This window comes from Sminthopsis crassicaudata, chromosome 2 (assembly GCF_048593235.1).
Source record: "Sminthopsis crassicaudata isolate SCR6 chromosome 2, ASM4859323v1, whole genome shotgun sequence".
NCBI classification, from domain to species: domain Eukaryota; kingdom Metazoa; phylum Chordata; class Mammalia; order Dasyuromorphia; family Dasyuridae; genus Sminthopsis; species Sminthopsis crassicaudata.
Window position 1 is genome coordinate 613922441 of NC_133618.1, and position 23508 is coordinate 613945948.

Here is a 23508-nt window from a genome sequence, read left to right on the forward strand (position 1 = left end):
AGGACAAGGGGTGGATGTAAGAGATACAACTACTTGGCAATGTGAGATAAGTGAAGGAGGAGGAGGAGTCATTGAGGATGACCTTAAGCTTGTACTCTGAAAAGTCATTTATTACTGATCACATCTGAAAGACAGAAGTTATGTCTATTTTGACCCAAAATAAACTTCAATTTCACAGTTATCTGGCTAATATGATCAAAACAGGTACAATCCTGACTATAACATGACATTTTAGAATGTGTGTTATCAGTGCTTGGTTATCACTTTGGTTATCAATGCTGGTATAATTAACTGTTTAAGTACAAACTGTTAAATTCATTTTATGGCATGAAGGAAGGAGTATAGAGAGGACTAGGGAGGTGGGGGTTGGTGGGAAGTGGGGGAGTCTTTCTCCAAATAAGCAGAAAAATAAAGTGTGAGACCGAACTAAAACTGTATCGTGTTCTGGTCCCCCTGGCCACCACTCCCTTCTAGTCAGTATAGTAATTGAATTACTAATTAATTTATGCAAGTATGAAATGGAGCAGGTATTCCAAGTTTTTTAGATACTTCCTAGAAAAGACTTATGTAAGGACAATTAGGATGTGAGGTTATGATCACACTTTAATAAGGTACAAAGGTATATGGGAAACTAAATACAGAAAATACAGAGACAGACTGTGTAGGGATGGAAATAAGATGATGGAGGATAACAGAGAAGGTGGAAGAGGAGTTGGGGGGAGAGAAGCACAGAGAATCATTCATTCAATTTTAACTTCCAACTATTGCTACTTTATACTGGTTACTTATAACCTTATTTAATATGTTAAAATTATATGTTGTTCTGGCTCCCCTAACTATTCTTCCCCCTCCCCCATTCTTCTAGTCGGTATAGTAAGTTATAATATAAAATAACAATTAGTAAGAAGTAAGATTACAAAGGGAAACCTAGAAAGATTAATTTACAAATGTGTATCGTATATTAACCCAAAATCACATCCTGGTAATATGTGCCAAATCAGGGGAACCCATGTGGAATTTGCTCAGGGATTTTTGGTCTTAAGATATAAATCTCAAGAGAAATTCTAGACATCCACAATAAGACCAGCAGAACATCAAATGTCTGGTGGAATCAAAGTTTATATATAGTTATTCTTCACAGTATAATGATCCTAGACAATTTCAAATGACTTGTGATAAAAAATATTATCCACATCCAGAGAAAGAACTGATGGAGTCTGAATGCAGATTGTAATATACAATTTTTCACTTCATTTTTTCATGTTTTTTTCTTTTGATCTGTGTTGTCTTCTACAATATGACTAATATGGAAATATCTTTTGCATGATTTCACATGTATAACTTATATCAAATTGTTTATTGTGTCAGGGAGGGGAAAGGTGAGGATGGGAGAAAATTTAGAATTCAAAAAATGTTTTAAATGAATATTAAAATTTATCTTTATGAAGAGTGTCTTTAATGGGGAAAAATAAAATATTATTTTTAAAAAAGAATCTCATACCAATTAGTACCACATCCTAAAGATCTGATTCAAAAAAAAAAAAAAAAAAGAACTCTGATCAATGCAATTGTCAACCATAATTACAGAGAACTGACGAAGCATGCTATATATTTCCTAACTGAGAGATGATGGATTCAAGATGTAGAATGAGATATACATTTTTACATGATCAAATTGGGAATTTGTTTTATTTGACTATGCATATTTATTACCAAAGTTTTCTTTTTCTCAAATAGAGGTGGATGGGAGAGAGAGAAAGACTAGGGATAGTGTCCTCCCTTTTCCTCCAAAATATGAGAACAGAATAAAAACCAAAGGAGAATCACAGTCATAATAGCTTTGAAAGTTACATGTTGAATTTATTATATACTTTAAAATAAAAGCAAGTTTTATGATAGAGATTTGGGATTCCATTTATAATTTTTTTCTTTCTCTTCCACAATGTATAGGGAAATGCCTATTTTATTTTATGTTAAGTTCAGAAAAATAAAATAAACTAGAAAGGAGAATATTATGAAATTAAATTAAAACATAATGCCTTTTTCTTTTGGGGGGAAGATATGATGTATCTTGTAAGTCCCTCCCCTACACCTATGCTTACAATTCTCTCCAATCCCCACAATTCACATTTCCCATACAATGTCATACTATCAACTTTTTTAATTATTCAAGAGACAAACTTTATTAGTCACTAGGATTAGTTCCTCTACTTGTATTCTTGAATCCATTCCTTCATTCCCACTTTATGACCTCACTTCAGCAACCATCCCTTCTTTCTCATGTAGTTTGAATGACTTCCTCAACACTCTCTTTATAAACTTGCTGAATTTTCTTCCAATCCTAGCCATTCAACTACTGTATTATTTCTTTCCTCCCTCCTCTTCACTGATAAATATCTTAAGAACATTATCTATGCTGATATAGGAGGTGAATCTATCAGTGAATCATCATGTAGGCTATATGAGGTCTTTTTCTTAAAAGTACAAATGTGTCAGGGCATAAGGATCTCCAGCTTTTCCCTGAGACTTCTGATTAGCACAGCACTGTCACAGACAATGAATCAATTTAGTATTCTCTCCTTCCCTTTCTATAGCCAAACAAACTTCTTTTTATTAACTATTAATGGACTATGAGACTTATTTTGTTCCAATTTTGAACTTGAGCTGCTCAACTAGTTATTATACTAATACTGCTACCTGCTCACTACTCACTCTATCCTCAACCTTTTCCAATTGAACTTTACCCAAGCTGTTCTCTCCAACATCTTTAAAAAAAATTACTAGTTTTTTTTCACTCCCCATCTTTCTGGATCTCTCTGCATCACTCAGTACTGCTAACCATATATTTTTTCTGGATACTCTTTCTTGCTCCTGATTCAGAAACACTTATTTTTTCTTAGTTCTTATGCTACCTTTATAATGCTACTTCTCTTCCACCTTCATTGGTTCTGCATTTTCTTCATTTAGATATTCTTTCAAGAGACTATTCTTGGCCTTATGTTTTAACTTTACATCTTTTGCTTGCCAATTTCATGCAATTCCTGACTTCAAGGGCCACATCTAAGCAAATGACTTCCAAATTTATAAATCTAGACCCTGTCTTCTAAGTTCCTTCTATGCATCTCCTACTTTATCACAACAAATCTAAAAATTGAGTTCATCATCTTTCTTTCTAAACTTCTTCCTCATTCTGACTTCTCCAAGTTTTTCTATGAGACTACCATTCATCATTCTCTCATATTCTCGATCTTAGGATTTTCTTGGACTCTGCCTTTTCCTTCACTTATAATATCTAATCAATTATCAAGCCCTGTTAATTATAGCTGCACCTTTAATAAAACTGTCCTTTCCCATCTTCAGCCATACTACCATGCTTTCAGTATACTTTTGCTGTAAGTCTGCTAATGGGCCTTTTTTTGCCTTCATTCTCTCTTCTTGCCAATCCATACTATATACCACTACCAAAATATTCTTTCTTCCATATAGGTTTGGTAATAACATTTTTTCTCAGAAATATTTAGTGGTTCTCTTCACACATATTGAATAAAGTTGGGAAAACACTTAAAAAAAGGAGGTCCAGGAGGTAAAGACAAGTAATAATTATTCTAAATGCTACTCTATTCTACAGCTGGAAAATAGGTAATAGAGTTTAAATAAGTAATCCAATGTGAAACTAGGGGTAAGATCCAATGAAGCATATTGATTCTTGTTTTTTTTCCATTATTATACATAGATATCTGACACAGCAAATGAAATGGGCAAATCTGTCAATAGGGAATTTTATTCAGACTATAATTCAGGGGCAGAGAAATTCAATTTTAAAATAATTTATAATTTATAAAAGCAGTCTGAGATGAAAAGAAACACTGTACTTGGAATATATCATTTGGAAACCTTTAAAAAGTATAGAAGAATGGATTAAGCTCAGACTTCCCAAGAAACTTTTCTCCCTTATGAGGAAACAAAAGGCTTTCTGTCTGAAAGATATATTACTGAGGAGTTGGCATTATTCCTTGGAATTTCCATCTTCATGGCAATAAAAAATGGTTTTTTCCCCCTTGGCATTTCCAATTACATGTTCATTATCTATGCCAGAGCTTCTTGACATTGGATCAACAAATTCCAAAGGGTTCTGTGGATAGATTTCAAGGGTCTGTGGACTTAGATAGGAAAACATGCATTTTTGGATCTTTAAAAGTTTATTTTTTCAATTAACAAATATTTATTTTCTCTCCTTCCCAATTCCTCCCTCATTAAAATGGAAAAACAAAACCTTTATAACAAACATGCACCTTTATTTTCACTAGTCTCTAACTGAAACTAAGCATTTCCTCCAATTATGAATTTTCAAAAAGAAATATTCTGCAGGGTCTAGAGGCTTCATCAGGACTGCTAAAAGGGTTTGATGAATATATATATATATATATATATACACACATACAAACACATATATTTTTTTATATATGTGGAAATGTATACATGTGGATATACCAGTATATCCATGGATATAAAACATTAAAGACATTCCAGACAATCATTAACCTTGGCATTCACTCAGTGTGGAGATGTTGTCCAAACAAAGGCATTAGACTCCTGTCATAGTATAGAATATTGGATTAGGTATCTTCTAAAACTCTTTCTATCTATAAAATTCGATTTTTTTATTTAGTTCCTAAGGATATTAAAATAGGCTGTATAGTTAGAAACTAAAAGGAAATGGAGGGGTCAAGAGTGGGGGTATAACAAGCCTATTAATGACTGCCCAACCCCTCATTACCACTAGGGACTAAGCAAATGCCAAGTTAGTCACACTCTCTCTTTCAATGTTCAAAGGAGGCTGCTCCACGGATCCTGGAAGGGCCTTCAGTGTGAATGCAAAACAGTCTTTCAGATAGGAGCAGGATCATAATAATGGGAAACAGGAGAAGACCTTAGCTTGCTGCACATGCAAAACATTTAAATTTTACATTTTTTAAAAAAGGCTTTTGTTTTGAATCCTTTCAAAAAATCGATGATGACCTGGTTTTGCATTACCCAGCCTCTAGGAATCTGAGAAGTCAACAACAGAGAGAAAACAAAACAAAAAATCCAATTGCTAATTAACCCACATTTTTAAAAGGGGAAAATGAAAAATAGAATGCCAGAGAATGTATATCAAAATTTTTTTTGTTGTCTTTGTCTTCCTTAGAGAATAAACTTGTATATTGGGAAAAAAAGATCTTATTGGATGCAGTCTGAGATTCATTCAAAAATCATTCTGCAAAGCATTTTCTATTATTTGCCAGATTTTTCTTGTTTGCTCTTCCATTGCCATCTTCGAAGCTCCTGCTATCTCCCCCTGCTTTTTGTTTCCCGTGGCTCACACAACACACAGCTGTGTGTTGCCCAGGTAGGACACTAGGGTTTGAAGGTTTTAGTTCTCTTTTGAATTTCTTCTTTGGGGTCTAATTGTGAAGACTTCACCTAATCTACTACTTCAAACATGCTTGATTTCATTCTCAAACATTGACCATTTTGTAAATAAACCAGCCAGTTATCTTGCCTTTACTGCATATGAACTTTCCCCTCAGACCCTCCAGGTCTGAAACTATGTTCAAATTATCTACTCCTCCATCATTCCTGGAAGCAAGTTGTCAATTTGCTTTACTCACCATCCATGTAGCTTTACTAAACAAAGTAGTCAATACTCCTCTATGTATATGGTCTTCCTCTATTAGAATGTAAGGTCACTGAGGGCAGGACTGTCTTTACATTTATATTTGTATTCCCCAAAAGCTGTATACCATTTGGTTAAATACCTTTTATTTGAATTATGTGATCTCTGGATGACTAGTAAAAGTAAACATATACATGGAATCTCATGGGTTTTTTTTTAAATAGATTCATAGTACCTTGAACTTGGAGACACTTTTCTGAATCCTACAGAAAGGTGGGATACCTGATATGACATGGTTATTTGCATTCCCCTAAGTACCTTTCAAAGTGATAGGCACACAATAGATGCTTAATAAATACTTGATTGATTAATTTACTAAAGCCTTTGTCAGTGGAAGCCCCATAATTTAAGAAATTTTCCAAGTGCATTAATTATTTTTTTCTTGAGAAAGGAGTAAAAAGCTTCCGGTAGAGCATTTTTGGTTTAACCTTCTTACTGCCATTTATTTAAGATGCTAGATCATGTCACTAGGTTGAATTTGCAAAATCAAGCTTAGACTTCAAATATACCCCTGTTATTATCTGGTTATTTCTTGCTCTGTCTGCAAATTTACAACTTGAGATTTCTGGCACATATGTTTAACTGCTAATATCCTATTTACTTGATACACATATTCCTCTTCTGTTTTCTGTGAAATTCCATTTTAGCCCCTCCAACCTATGTAATTAAAGCTTACAAAAAGTAATAAAATTGCTGCTCAGGGTTGATTGATTTTTATATACAGTGAGTTTATGTTTTTAGTATAATAAACTGTTTTTTTATTATATTTGTATTGTTGATGATTATAATTGTCAGGAATACTTATCAATGGATTATTGGACAATTCCTGTCACAGATTTTACCGAAGTGAATGCACAGATCAAAAGAAACATCCTTTTCCTATACAATTATATTTGCCCTTTATCTCATTTCTGTTGACTGATAAATCATTTAGTATTTAAATAAATATCAAGCAATGAAAATGCAAAAATAAAAGTGAGGTAGTCTCTGAACTCTAGGAGTTACATTCTAACAGAGAAGATAATATAGACTCAATTTTATACAAGTGCATTTTACCACTTTAGTTGCTAACCATAGGCTCTAGACCCCAAATTTCTTTCAAACCAATTACTATCCAAGGTAAAATAGTTCTACCTTAAAATCAGGATAGGCTGTTTTTAGTTTATTGTTTTGTTTGTTGTTTGTTTTATTTTTGCATTCCTACCACTTAGCCTAGTAAGTACACTGTAGCTGGCCTTTTTGATAAATTTTAGGTGAATTGAACTGATGGTATAAGATGTGTCCCAGTGTTATAAAAGGATCTTGCAAAGAAAGTTAAAGTAGCCAAGAGAAACTTCATAATCACATGCCCAGGAAAGCAATGTGTAAAAGTATTAACAGCAATGGAGGCTTAACCCAGTAATGTATGGAAATTTCCCTTTCTCTGGAATACTGGAGAGATCCCTTTCTCCTCCTCCCCCTTCTCCTCTCCTTCCTCTCTTCTTTTTCTCTCCTTACCCCCTCTTTTTCTCCCCTTCTTTCCTTTCTTCTCTCCATCTCTCTCCTTTTCTTCTGTCTTTCTCTCTTCTCTCCTTCATTTCATCTCTTCTCTTACTTGTAAATCATACCTCAGACAGGGGCAATTAGCACAGAGGTTTTTATTACAGCTCAGTGAGCTCTGAAATTGTAGCATATGGAAGACATTCTGTGGAAAAGAAGGAATGATTTTTTAATCCCTTCTATAAAATGCTTTGGTTTGGGGACACTCTGTGATGGATGGTTTTGAGTATAGCCTGATGGTGTTTTGCCTAAAGCTTGGCAATTTTCTTTTATGAATAGAACATGACCTGTTATTAAGGGTTGTCAAGGTCTCAGCACCAAGATTAGGGATAGGCAAAGCACATAATTGACTAGGACTCAACCTGAGGTGTAGGTTTCATGGGGAAAATTTTTATAAAAATATATTCCTAATGCCATAAAATTCTACTCTTCAAGGCACATAGGCATTTATTTTGTGATTAATCAAGTTCCATGTGTTTTTAAAGTATGATGGAGGAATTGTAGGGGAAAGGTAATAGTGATATTTTCCAGCCTTGTTTAAAGCATACAAATGCCTTACTTAGTTCTGATATCCATGTCTACACATGAGCCTCCCTAAAGGAATGAGCCTTAATGAATGGTCACTAAAGCCCTTGATGACCATCTCCTTATGTTAACTCACAAAGAAAACACTTTCCAAATATTCCTTATAGCAATAGTATCAAACTCAGATAGAGATGTCAGAAACTAAATGGCAAACTACTCCAATATCTCTTTTAAGAAAACCCCAAAAAGGGTTATTAAGAGTGAGACAGGAATGAAATGCCTTAAGAACAATAGAAAATCCCTGCATAAGGATCCCTGTGAGCTACATATTGATAGTTTTAAAATGTATTGTCTTTTATTATGTTTTTGTGTTTTATTTTGTTAAACACCTCACAATTACATTTTAATCTCATTTGGGTCTCACTCCACAAGGCTGCAAGAGGGCAACATGTCTGACAACTTTGCTGTGAAGCCAGAAAGAGATAGTTTCTCCTTTTCCCCCCTTCTCAGGACACTACATTAGGCAGATGACTGTTTATGTGGATATGTGGGTATGTGGGGGTGGAGAGAGAAATGACTATGCGTAACATTTTGCCCAGAATTTAAAAGAAGCCTTACCTTAACTGATCATTCACATCCTGGAAATTCTGTTGAGCAAAGATCACAGCTGGACTGGAATTGACTGGAAGAGCCAATCGATTGTTGAGATACATGTCGTCTAGCCAGTACTCAAAGACCTACAGGAAAAAGGTGGGGCACACATTGTTACTCAGCCAGGTGAAGAAGTACTGACGTGAACTGACACACTATTCTTTTTTTTATTTTTTTAATTGCATGTAAAGAGTTTTTAACATTTTTCCCTTCCTCCTTTACCTCCTCCCTCCCCAAGACAGCAAGCATTATGATATATGTTATACATGTACAATAATAATCAGGCCAAAAGGGAAAATATGAGAAATAAAAAGCAAACAATAAAAAAGATGAAAATAGTATGCTTTGATCCATATTCAGTCTCCATAATTCTCTCTCAGGATGTAGATGGAATTTTCTACCCCCAAATCTATTGGAATTATCTTGAATCATCATATTGCTGAGGAAAGCTAAACATTTCATTTACAGCACAGGGTTGCTGTTACTATGTACAATGTTCTCCTAGTTCTGTTCACTTCACTGAGCATCAGTTCATGTAAATTTTCCCAGGTTTTTCTGAAATCTGCTTACTCATCATTTCTCTAGAAAAATAGTATCCTATTACATTCATATATCATCACTTATTTAGCTATTACTCAATTGATGGGCATCCACTCAATTTCCAATTCTTTGCCATCTCAAAAAGAGTCACTACAAAACATTTTTGCACATGTGACACACTATTATTGGCTTTGATGAATACAGATAGATTATCTTTTTTTGGAGGGCTCAGGCCCTCAATCCTTCAGCTGTTGATAAATTGGGACAATAGTTTGGTGTTTGTTAACCCATTGCCTTGACACATATCTCAAATTTACTTCATTATGACAAGGATTTATCCTGCCCCTGCAATGATGTATCTTACTTAGGATGAATCATGGAACTTCCCAAACATTATTTCTTCATTTTTAAATTGATGAGAATCATATTTGTCCATATTTATGCACAGGGTGGTTATGAAGGTTGAATGAAATAATGTTTGGGAAGGTAGTAGGAAAAATATAAAAATATGATGCAAAGTGTATTTTCTTCAGCATCATCTCATGATCATTATGAGAAGAGTTTTTTCTATTGTGCACAAGGCCTGCTAAAGCCAATGTTCAATTAAATAAGTATTTATCAAGTGCTTACAATGTGCCAGGTGCTGCAAAAGACAAAAACAAACATTGTCTACACTCAAGAGCTTAATATTCTAATAGATTTTCTTATATGAATGACATTCTCAAAGGTACTCACTCAGCAGGGGCAAAGAAGAAAAAAAAAGCACAATGTTTGATCTCCCATTTTAAAGAGATTCCTCACTCCCATAACCCACATGCTCAAAACTGAAGGAAGTCAGGAAATATCCTTACTATAGTATTGCGTGATCTATTTGATTATTGATACAGGGAAAGAGAAACCCATAGAGTTGGTAATATCTCAATGGCATAAATTTGATTAAGTGGGATAAGTCCCTGTGAGCTGAGAATAACTTAAGCAGTCTATCTTTTATGTGTAAACAGTTGTCAAAACTTGACTCTGTGGAGTACAAGGTTCTCTCCCAATGCTTCAGAGAGCCATGATAAGACTCTCTACTTATATAGGTGGATTTTATGGTTCATGGATGCATTTTTTAAAAATGAAAAAATCTTGAATAGTGCCTGGAACATAATAAATGTTTGTTAAATGCTTGTTGATTGATTGATCTGGTGGATCAAACCCAATTTAAACATACCCTACAATAAGTGTAAAGTTCAAACTTTTTAGCCTAGCATTTAAAGTCCTTCAAAATATGGCATCATCTTCTATCTTTTACTTATTTATATTTTATTGTTCTCCTCTAGGGACTCTAAGCTTCAATTAAACTTTGTGGCTTGCTCCCCCATTTATGATTCATGATTCACAAAATAGAATTTGGAATAAGGAGGGACCTTTACAGCTACTCATATCTGAATGCAATACATTCCCATCCCCCATAACAAAAAAAATCACGAAATTATAGAGATTTGGAATTAGAAGATACCTTAGAGAGCAATTTATACAACTCCTTCTTTTTACAGATGAGAATATGGAGACTGAGACAGAATAAATAGTTTGTCCAGTAGTTTTCTCACTTCTACTTGAAAACCCTTTCTCCAAATCTGAGGGAACTCAGTCAACTTTTGAACAGGTTTTTTGAACAGGCCATTTTTCCTGAAGTCAAGCTTAAATTTATTTATTTGTAATTCTACCTCTTGCTCATACTTCTGCTTTCCTGCTACCATACCTTTGCATTGTTGCTTATGCTAGAATGCTTCCCTATACTTTTAAAATCTCAACCAATCCAACTGAATTAGGATTTAAAAGATGGTTAGATAGAAGGAAGGGCATTTCCATCAAGATCCATAAAACCTTCCTTTATCTCCCACCAATGACCTTGATCTCTTTACCCTCACTTTTTTCACTTCTATTTTTTTTCTTCTATGATGCACTTATCAAATATATTTTGTATTATATCTGTGAGGGATGTAGAAGACCCTTACCCAAAATGACTACTCAGAGATCACTCAGTAGAAAACAGAAAAGTTGTTTATTAAAACCTCCGGAGGATGAACCATCTCATCACGAGATAAGAAAGAGAAAACTCGTGGGAAGAGGGCTAAAGAACTAGGAAAGATACACATTTTTTATAGGTTTGGTTACAAAGGATTACATCATAGGTTGGGGAGCATTAAGAAAATAGGTACATTCTCCCTGTCATTGAATGTTAGACATAGGTGCCAACAAACCTTCAAAATTTAAATTACTAAGCAAACAGCATTCAACTAATAGTTTAAATATTGATGACATTGAATAGTGATAAATGTCATCATTTCAGGTTAAGTAAATATATCTAAAGTTTAAGTAATTATTGGCTAACACACAACATACTTATGCAGGTCACAGAGATATATAAATAATGAATAATAAAATACAGAAAAAGAATTTAAATATTCCTACAAGTTCTTTACCTTATCTCTCCATTCCCCACAATTCCCCCCTTGTAATATGTAAATGATTTTATCATATTTCTATGAAGAACTTGCACACTGTTCAAAATCAGTTAACATATATATGTATATATATATATATATATATATATATATATATTGTTTATCAAGTTCACTATCAAGATCATCCTTCTCTAATACATTCCAGCCTTTTCCCTGAAGAATCATCATTTTAATAACATCTTCTGTATGCAATATTTTGATAGGGACCATTGAGTTATTCTAGTTACTAATGTAATTATACAGGGTAGACATAGTGGGAACAGGATAATACCACTGATTGCAGTAAGTTCATACCATAAAAATTGCTTCCACCAACTATCTTAGAAATACTTATCACAGAACAGATTGGCATTTGGCAGACATAAAAATACAAAGATAAATTAACAAAGATCTAGGGAAAATCTAGGGAAACTGAAGCACAACATTACACACTCTTCTTCTGAATATTTGAATCATTGAATTAGCTCCCCCTAGATATCTGGGAGATCTCAGCACCATAATTTTGGCCAACCCAATGTGAAGCAAATAAATCAAAATGAAACTAGAAAATGCAAAACTTAGGGCAAGGGCAAGTCTCTTCCTGATAATCCCAGAGTTATCAGCAGTACAAAGACTCTCTCAGACAGAGAATCCAGTTCGAGATGAACAATTCACTGTTAGGTGGTCTTCAGTCATTTGTGTACTTAACTCATCTTCTGCTTATATAGGGAGTAGCAGTCCTCAAGATAGCCCCATGCTAGGAGGGGCACCCCAAGTCTGTCAGGGATTCCAAAGGAGGGAAAGGGTGGGGCCTGGAGTAGCCCCATCTGTCCACTCTGATAGAACAGGAGCTGCTGCCAGGATCCAGAAAGAATTTCTGAGCAAAATATGCACAGTTAGACTATGAAGGCAGGCAAACCTCAAACTTTAGAGGCTTAATCTCAAAACTGCAATGTCCTTTGAGAGTGCTTAGATAGTAATTAAGGAACTGGGGTTACCACACTGGAGACTGCCAAGTCCCAAGGTGTATGATTTCTGGTTATTCCAAAAAAATTAGTCCCCAAAACTGAGTATGCCAGGGCAATTCCACAGAATAAGGGGTTTCAAAACTAAAGCATAGTAAAAACAAAAACAAAAAAAGATCTGCTTAAGGACTTCCAATTCAATTTCAACTGTTGAGTTAAGGGGTGGGTCAGAAGTCCCTAAAGCCAAGGGTTTCCACTCTTTTATGTATTTTGGGAAAAATGCACCAATTTCCTTAGTTCCCTATATCTTCCTCTCCTTTTTTTTCCTCATGGAAAGGAATCATCCAAAAAAAAAAAAAGTACATAGTCAAATAATCATCCCACATATAAATCCCAAGAGTGAATTAAAGTTCCTGGACATAACAGACTAGAATAGGGGGAGTTTCCTAAAAAAATCCCTCAAACAATTACATATTCTGAAGTGAACATAAATATTATAAACATATTCTAACTTCCTTAACAGCAACAATTACCAATTTTAACAATTTCCATTCCAAATCTTGAACACACAGTACTAGATGACCAAGTCAGGGTTTAACAATCATTCATCAACCATTCCCAAGTCCCCCATATCAGTCTAAATTACATCAGGGGCATGGGTGATGGTCTCTTATTCAAAAACTGCTTCATGGTGATAAGGGTTGGAGAATTGTCTCTCAGTTCAAGCAGGGGGATGGGTATTGTGTGCTGACAAAAGCAGCCCAAAAGCTGTCCCCAAAACAGGTCAGTATAGCTGTATTGTGACCAAAATCTGGAACAAAAAAACCCAAATCTAACAGATAAAGATTAGAACAGTCTGGAACTGCTAGAACATGTGGGAAGGCCAGTATAGATTGGCCAGCAGTTCTTATGTGAAGGAACAAGCTTGCTTCACAGGACAGGCAGATGGCTATAGTCCCAGTAAATAGCAGTTAGGTTTCACAGACCACTGTGCTAATTGTCCTCTCATTATTTAGAAACATTTTTTAAAAACCCTGAATATCCACAGACACAAATATACAGTAACAGATAGATGACCAGGGTAAATACTCCTTTGCCTAAGTATATAGGATATAATGATTACATATAACCAGATTCGAAACAGCAAAGTATGACATAATTGAATTGCATTAACAGTTCTTATTAACTATTTATCTGATCATAGAAATCAGTCACAGGAAGAAAAAATGCAAGAACATAACTATAACATAACGTAAGCAGTTGAAATTCAACCTTCAGCACATCGGAGAGTGGAGCTTTAAAATTTCCAAATAGTATTAACTATAAGCCCAAATAATTTTACTTCTAATAACAAATTCTATTAACCAAGTTTCAGACACATCCTAAACAGATATTTACCATAATATTATATTGGTAACAGAAAGAAATTTATCCCAGAAAATTCACACAATTCTTACATACCCAAGTAGATGTTGAATCTTGAATAAGTTGAATATTATACCAATCATTTTGCTTTTAAAATACCCAATACACAGAAAAATTCCAAACTACATATTGTTCACAACAAAAACATTTTCAAAAGGAAGAAGGCAAAAACTATTATTCTTGGCGTACCTTTCAGATAATTGGCATCAATACAGTTAATTAAAACTTCCTATTTTCACATAAAACAATCTGAAAAGTTCTTGAAAACATCAATTAAACTTTTTGAAACAACCCTTTCAAATTATATATCACATTTCTGATCATATTCTTTAATATTCATAACCATTATGTATCTAAAGAAACAAATAATCAATTAACATCTTGTAAGAGCAGCCTGTTCCTTAAAATCAGTTTGTTTTCTTCAGTCAAAGGAACCAAGCAGCTGCAGCTTTCCATTGTTGCTCTGCTTCTCTTCCCTCCCACCCCAGCAAAAACAGATCCCGTCTTACAGCCGTCTCTCTGTGATTACCCTTTCTAACCAGTTCCTTCTTTTTTCCCACTGATTTCTTCTTGAATTCATTTGCTCCTACTAATCAATCCTTCTTAAATCTTAAATCACCTTCATTGTCCTGTCCCATCTCTCTGTCTCTCTCCTCCCAATGCCTACTTGCTCAAACCTTCTCCAACATACTTTAAACACTTCCAAACCAGTAACACTTCTGACTAGCTCCATTAAAACTGTTAATTGCTTTTGTAAATCAATCTCCCTTTTCCTTTGTCTTGAAATCACCTTTTTAAAAAAAAAAAACTTTAAACTTCAAGATTCACAATTAATTTTGAACCAAATTTCATAAAACTTTTAATGTAGTTTACAAATTATCCAATACTTTAAAAAAACAACATACCATTTAAGTAGGGAGATACAAATATGACCCTCCTAAGGTAAGCTACTGGCATTTTGTTTAATAACCTATATTTCAATTTGAAGTCCAACTAAATAATAAAAAAAGAAAAGTTTTTCTCTTCAGTTGTAAAGGCCTCAATATTCAAAAAATTCTTAAGATTTTTACCCAGAATAAATCTAACATGTGCAAAGTAACTGTAAAATTATTTTCCCCAATTTCAAAATTATAGTACCTCTGTAAAATATAGTAAGTTCCCCAAACTCTTAATCAAATGTTGTAGACAAACAATTACCCAGTTTAGCCTTCTTAAACTTTCTGCTCTCTAATTCCATGAAAGCAAACTTGCTAATAATGATTTTTCTTTCTCCTCCTGGAACATTTTTTTTCCTTTTTAGAAGTATGCCTAGTTTTTCCACAGGTCCAACAGGTCAGAGAGCTCCTGTGTTCAGATATTTACCTCTCTTACTATATGTTTATTCCTCCTTTCAAATATCTACAATTTCTTATTTCCAATCTTAATGCACATACCAATTTAAAGTTATTTTAAAATTAACCAGTACTTTAGTTTGTGAAATTTCCTAAAATCTACCTAGACATTCCATTCAAATTTCTTTTCTTTAGTAAGCCAGGAAAGCACCAATCCTTGCTTTACCTTGGGAATTTTTTTTCCTGGCAGGATTCCACAATAGGTGGTAATAGGGCCCCTTGTTTATAGGAGTGATCGCCACTGTTCTTCTATTTTTTTTTCTCAAAACTTTTCAAACTTTCTATCTATGTTTTTATTCTTCCCCTTCTCTCCCCCTTCCTGCAAAGCCACTGCCAGAGGCAGAGGGAGAGAAAGAGAAAAAAGATTTTCTTTACCGGAGAAGTCCAAAACTAGTTCCCAAAGCACATTACCATGATCTAAGACCAATATATTCTGAGCCACTTTGAAAGAATTACTACTCTGAATGAATTCCAATTCCCATAATTCAGCCTGATATTTTTCTACTTCTGTAGAAGTATCTCTTATGAGCTTGATAACTTTTAATACAGAACAAAAGCAATGCAAAGCAGACATACACACACAGACAAACACAAAACTCTGTTTTCACTTTTTACATACAGATTTAAGTCTGATATACCCAAATAGTCTTGGGATATACATCCTCCCAGTTTTCTTCCCTGTTATATCTGGAAAGTTCATCCCAATCTTGAATTCCCTTGCTAACATCCTGATACAAATTCTTGGACTACTACCTTGGACCCAGTCTAGATATTGGCGGAGGCCCTTTGTTACCTTCACACCCCATAGCCACCCGAGGGCCTTTCTCAGGAAAGTCCTTTATCACTGGGGTCAACAGCAATCCATACCAAAAACAAATTTAGGAGGGCTAATCTCTTGGGGTCTCCTTTGACCCAGCCAATGGACCCCAGATCCCTGAGAGCGTTACCTCAAATTTACACGTGTACATATCTTTCAGGCTACAATGCTGGCCATCAGGATTTTACTTCCTTCAATCTTCAATTCTGCTTTCACTGAGTATCCCTGCCTTGGGTGGTTGTCTAAGAGGGGAGGGAGGCTGCTCACCCAGAGCCAGAGACCATGGAGAAAACTACTCTGTGGGCACCTGTCCCTGTCTGGGGTGCACACAGCCATCTTCCCAAAGACCCCCAAATGACTACTCAAAGATCACTTAGTAGAAAGCAGAAAAGTTGTTTATTAAAACCTCTGGAGAAACTGTCGCATCATGAGAAAAGAAAGAGAAAGCTGGTGGTAAGAGTTAGGAAGGATATATAGTTTTTATAGGCTTTGTTACAAAGGATTACATCATAAGTTGGGGAGCATTAAGAAAATAGGTGCCTTCTCCCCTTAATTGAATGATAGACATGGGTGCCAACAGACCTTCAAAATTTAGATTACTAAGCTAATAGCATTCAACCAAAAGTTTAAATATTGATAACATTGAATAGTGATAAAATGTCATCATTTCAGGTTAAGTAAATATATCTTTTTTATAGGTTTAAGTAAATATTGGCTAACACTCAACATACTTATAGAGGTCACAGAGACATAGAAATAATGAATAATAAAATACAGAAAAAGAATTTAAACATTTCTGGAAGTTCTTCACCTTACCTCTCCATTTCATACATATCTGTATAAATGTGTGTTTGTGTTTATCTCCTACTAGATTGTAAGGTTTGTGAAGACATGCTAAACTTAATAGCTTTCCCAGAATTTAGCAAAAAACTCTGAACACAATAGGACTTTTAAAAATGTTGGTTGAATTGTTGAATATTCCCTTTCAGATGACTTCGTATGAGTTCTGGTTCCAACACTTTTATTAACTCTGAGTGCTCAGAAGCAAGTAACTAAACCTCTCTGTTCCTCATTTTTCACATTGTAAAGTTAGCTTTCATGGAAAAATAATAGCATGGGTGCCTATATTACTGTGGCAAGCTCCAGTTCTTTTTTCTGAAAGGGAACTGGCATATCAGTTCCCTTGCATGAAACTCCCAGAAGATTTCTTGAAGGGGCACCCTGAGTGACTTGGCCAGAGTCACATAATCTGTTTGTAGAAGAAACAGGAGTCTGACCTGAGTCCTCTTGACTCCAGGGTCAGTTTGCTAGGCAGCTCTCTATACTTGTCAACTCTTCAGTTGTCTGTACTTATCAGCACTAGTCTTGCACTAGCATTAACTTGTGCTTAATAACATTTATTGCTAAAAAGTAAACAAAGAATACATATGGGAAAACATTGGAGAGGAGTATGTGAAGTCCCCACATTGACAAGGAAGATATATTATGATATCCTTTGGATGGGGAAAGTCCAGTGTCACCAAACACCATGGGTGCAAGGTGGCTTTGAGAGGGATACAGACTTTTATCAAAGTAAGTCAAATTATGGTGCCAATGGTATGGAAATAATGAACTTCTCATGTCCCCTTTCTACCACTCCTTCTCCTTGTCCCAGCTGGGCTTTATATTGTGGTTTGACTTCTTACCCAATTTGCTGTCTTCTCCCTTCTCTCCAAGAGCTTCTGCTGTAAGACTTCCCCAAGGCCTCCTGGGGCACCGAACTGCTCCACAACCACCTTCGTCTTCCTGTACTGTTCTTCAGGTACCAGGTGTTTCATACACCACAGGTACATGGTCAGGGTCTTCTGCAGTGGTGGCACAGGAAGTTTGGGCAACACCTGAGCATGGGCAGAAGACAAGGTGGTCGATGACACAGACCAAGAAGGTTTGTGTGGGGATCCCAGCCTTTAAGGCATAGACTAGGAGACTATGGGATTTCATCATTTCAGGTTAAGAGCTTACCTTTTCTTTATACTTTTCCCTTGTTTCCTCTGTTGTCTCCCATTCCCACTCCCACCAAAGAGAAGATAGCTCTCAGTGAAATTTTGGCTTTAGCCAATGTTCCTCTTCAGGTTTCATTTTTGCTCTCATCCATGTAGGTGTCATCTTACCATCCACAGATATCAAGGGCTTGTTCTCTTATTCTTATAGATTCTGTTATTAGCCTTTATTCGGATCCCCCCAAAACTCCACCATTTTCTATTCACTCAGTTCATAAATCCCTATTCTGGCTTCAATTCTCTTCATAATCCTGACCCAATGATTTGCTATTTCAAAATTGTACTTTCTGCCACTCTTGAATGTCTCCCGAATCCACCTTTTCTACTCTTCCTGCCTTGCTAGACACACACTTTGATAAACTCTTACCAATCAGTATTACTTTGTATTTCTTTTTATACTTATTTTTTATATTTTCCTTTATATACATGTTTTCTCTCTTCTGATAAAATGTAAGTTCCTTGATAGCAGAGACTATTTCATCTTTGTTTTCCTGTCACTTAACACAATGCCACTTATTTTTCTTCACTTAGTACCAGGCACTTAGCACAACTTCACTTAGTACCAGGCACTTAGCACAACTTAATAAATATTTGTTGATTGATTAACCTGTTTTATTCTTGCACTTGTACCCCTGATATGGAAACACTGTTTACACAAGCTTATTAACTCCAAATAGTCTTTCACTTTTATTATCCATCATTGACTCTATGATATTTCTTATGGTAATATATACCAAAACTCTACACTCTCCTCAACACTCCAGTTCTTATCTTTCTCCCTCTCTAGATGACATGAGGAAAACTGAAAAGTATAAAATTGAGCTGATTTGACATGAACTACCTTAGGTCTTGTCTCTAGCTCTGAAGTGGTATGTTTTCAAATCACCTCCTCCCTTCCAGTCTCAGAGAATGAGGTGTGACAAAACTTTTCTACCTGAGACTTTGCTTCCATCCTGTCTCTTCTAATACCTCATTCCACATACCATCTACTTTGCCCTTCATCTTAAACATATTTTACTCTTTTTCCTTATTTTCTTCTGCCTGCAAACACACTCAGGTAGCTTTTGTTCTAAAAAAAGAACGATTAATTTTACTACTACATTAAGCAATCTTTCTGACTAAATTTTGGAAAGAATAATATATATTTACTTTCTCTACTTTCTTACTTGCTCTTTAATCCTCTGGAAACTGGCTTTTGCCTTCACTAAAACTGCTTTCTCCAAATTCCTCCATGATCGCCTATTTGCCACATCTAATTACTCTTTCTTAGCTCCCACTTTCTATCACCTTTTTACAGAAGTTGATGTTGTCTTCCACAGCCTTTTTGGGATGCTCTTCCCTCTAGACTTCCTTGACATATCTTTTGTTGTATTCTTCACCAGCTTCACTGACTATTCCTTGTTGGACTCCTCTTCTTCCCATCCATTAAACATGAATCCTAAAGGCTGAATGTTCTTGACCCTCTTCTTTACTCCCTCTTTACTCTTTTTTTTTGACAATTTTGTCTACTATTATGACTTTATATATCTCTATTATGTGAATGTTTTCCTGACTTGACTGTATCTATAAAGGACTATATCTATAGCACTGGGCTCTCTTCTGAACTTCAATATCACGTTTCTAGTTACATGCCAGACACCTGTATATTCTATTAATACTTCAAGTTCCACATCTCTAAAACAAGTACTCATCATAGTTCCTTTAAATTTTACTCCTTATATTATATATATGTGATATATATATATACATATATAATATATAATAAGGACATTAGTCCTTATTTCTGTTGCTGACTCCACTATTATTCTATTCATCCAACTTGAAACTGTCATCTGTACATTTTATCTTTCTTTCATCTCCTACATTCATTTGGTTATCAAGGCCTTTTTTCCTACCTGAGAAATATTTCTCAAATCTATCCATTTCTTTCTGCTTCCACTGTATCAATTTATTTATATTATAATTACATATAGTTCAACTTGGACTATTATAATAGTCTCAAAATAAGCTTCCTGCCTTTAATCTTTCCTTCCTTCAATCTATCTTTCCTACTGCACAAATTTAATCATGTCATTTCTCTACTAAAAAAATCTCCATTGGTATAATTGCTTCATATATAAGATGCAGCTTTACTTGAACACTCAAGACCCTTCATAATTTAGCTTTCATCAAACATTATTTTAATTTCATTTTACTCTCCCTTTATATCTTATACATTCTAGACACATTTGGACTATTTATTGATCCTCAATCTGTCTTATCTCACGCTATATATTTTCAAAAGTTTTATCCCATGCCTTGAAGGAGCTTTTCCCTCTATATCCTATGGAAATCCATCTCTATCAAGGCCTAGGTCATCAAGACTACCTCTTCCATGATCCTCCCAGCAAGAGGTGATTAGCCAAGTAACAACCTCCTTGGACCTCAGGATCTTCATTAATCAGTCAATAAATAAGAATTTATTAAGTGCTTAGTATATGCCAGAAACTATGCTAAGTGCTGGTGATACCAAAAAAGTAAAACCATCTCTCAACTAAAAAAGTTTAATCCTCTAGAGGAGATAATATATAATAATAGATCCATGCAAACAAATACATAGCAATGTTGTTGGGGATGGAACAATCTGGGATTTGAAAGGTCTTATATAGAAGGTGGTGCTTGAGCTGAACTTTGAAGGTACTAGGGATTTTAAGACTTGGAAGACTTGGGAGACAAACAATGCAAAGGCACAGAGATAGGAAATGTAGTGTTGTGCATTAGGAAAACAAAAAAGCCAATTTAATTAGATTGTTTAGTACAAGAAGGAAAATAATATATAAAACTATAAGAGTGAGCTGAGAACAGGTTGAGAGGCTGAAGATGAATCCACTGGAGTATGTTCACTAGGGGCTGTGACATGATCAGTTCTATATCTTAAAACAAGAGTTCTCAAAGTGTGGGTTGGGAATACTTAAGGGTCCTTATAATTCTCTCAGGAATATTTTCATAATAATACTAAGATATTTTAATTTCCAATAAATCAGTTGATATAATGTAAACAAAAGGTCTTTGGAAATGCCCTCAATTTTTATGACTATAAAGAAGTGTTGAGACAAAAAGAGAACCACTGCTTTAGGAAAATCATTTTAAGATATGATGGACTAGAGAGGGAAGAAACGAGTTAAGGAGACCAATTTGGAGACTGGTGAAATAGTTTAGTCAAGAAATGATGAGGACTGAACTAGAATGGTAACTGTGTGAGTCTAAAGAAGGAGATAGTGATGAGAAATTTTGTAGCAATAGAAATGGTAAGATTTTTGGAACACTAATGTATAGAAGTGATCCAGACATTGTGGAGAGCAGTTTGGAAGTATACCCAAAGAGTTATAAAGCTGTGTGCATAACCATTGATCTAGAAATACTGATAGGTCTGTATCCCCAAAAGATTTTTTTTAAATTTGGGGGAGGACCTATTTATACAGAAATATTACTAATAGCTTTTTCATGGTGACAAAGAATTAGAAACTGAGGGAATGTTTATAACTTGGGGAATGACTGAAAAAGTTATGGTTTATGAATGCAATGAAATATATTGTACCATAAGAAATGACAATCTGGCTGATTTTTAAAAATCTGTAAGGACCTGTGTGACCTGATGTAAACTGAAGTGAACAGAACCAGGAGGACATTATATGCAGTGATAACAATATTGTAGAATAATGGATGACTTAACTATTCTCAGAAATAGTGTTCTAAGACAACTTCAAAGTACTCATGATGAAAAATGCTATTTACATCCAGAAGAAAGAACTGATAGAGCCTGAATGCAATTCAAAACATTTTTTTCATTTTATTTTTTGCATATTTTTCCTTTAGTCTGTGTCTTATTTCATAATCTAATATAGAAATATATTTTACATGAAAACAAAACTGTTTTTAGGGAGTGGGAAGATAAGGGAAGAAGAGAATTTAGAAGTCAAATTTTTTTCTCAATAGTATTTTCTTTTTCCAAATACATGTAAAGATAGTTTTCAATATTCATTTTTTAAGATTTTGTGTTTCAGATATTTTTCTCTCCCTTCTCCCTCAACTCCCTCCCCAAGACAGCAACAATCTGATATAGGTTAAACAAGTGCAATCCTTCTAAAAATATTTCCATATTTATCACATTGTGCAAGAAAAATCAGACCAAAAGGGGACAAATCACAAGAAAGAAAGCAACAATGAAAAAAGGTGAAAATACTATGCTTTGATCTCCATAGTTCTTTCTCTGGATATGGCTGACATTTTATATCCCAAGTTTATTGGAATTATCATCTCATTGCTGTATTGCTAGATCCCTGCATTGCTGAGAAGAGCTAAATCTATCGTATTTGATCATCACATAATCTTGTTGTTACTGTGTATAATGTGGAACTCAATTTTTATTTTAAAAAATTTAATAATAGTTTTTCATTTTCAAAATATATGCAGAATGTTTTCAACATTCATCCTAGAAAAACCTTGTGTTCCAACTTTTTTGCCTCTCTTCCCTCTACTCCTTTCCCTAGATAGCAAGCAATCCAATATGTGTTAAATATGTGCAATTCTACTATACATATTTCCAAAATTATCATGTTGCACAAGAAAAATCATATCAAAAAGGGAAAAATGAGAAAGAGAAAAAAGCAACCAAACAACAACAAAAATGGTGAAAATACTATATTTTGATTCACATTTAGTCACCATAATCTTCTTTCTGGATGCAGACAGCTCTCTCCATCATTCTATTGAAATTGACCTGAAATACCTTGTTGTTGAAAAGAGTCATGTCCATCAGAGTGGATCTCAATTTAAAAGAATATTAAAAATTTTTACAGTAAGGAGGGAATAAAATATTTTAAGAAGAAATAAATGCTAAGATTTGGCAACTGATGAATCTGTGGGATGAGAGAGAGTTAGGAATTTTGGATGATACTGAGGATATGAACCTAGATGACTGTCAGAATGCTTATGACCCTGACAGTAAAGGAGAGTTCACAAGAGGGATGGGTTTTGGAGAAAGATGATGAGTTCTGTTTTGGGAATGTTGAGTTTGATAAGCCTATAGGACATTCAGTTTGAATGTCCAATAAGTACTTGATTTGGAGCTGGAGCTCAGGAAATGACTGGATAGGTAGAGTTTCAGACAGATAGATATGAATATAAATACCGATCTCTAGGAATCATCTGTCTAAATACAATAGTTAAATATGCAAGATGAGGAAATTAAATACAAGATAGAGATAAAGGATAGAAAAGAATCTAAGACAGAGCCTTGAGTACACTACCAGCTAGAGAACAAGGAGACAGGGAAGATGATCCTAGAAAAGCAGATTGAAAAATAACATTCATACATGTAAGAGCAGAACCAAGGAATAGAAGAATAACAACAACCCAGAGGAAGAGGGAAC

General features: G+C 34.7%; 1 protein-coding gene across 1 annotated transcript in view; it reads right to left on the reverse strand.

Moving 5' to 3' along the window:
• CHAT (choline O-acetyltransferase) overlaps positions 1 to 23508 on the reverse strand; it is a 91018-nt gene that overhangs the window by 60447 nt on the left and 7063 nt on the right. The window contains exons 2-3 of the mRNA XM_074285243.1: positions 17744 to 17935; positions 8399 to 8517 (exon numbers count right to left, since the gene is read on the reverse strand). Of these exons, the coding sequence (XP_074141344.1) occupies positions 8399 to 8517; positions 17744 to 17935 (311 nt within the window). The remainder of the gene's footprint in view (positions 1 to 8398; positions 8518 to 17743; positions 17936 to 23508) is intronic.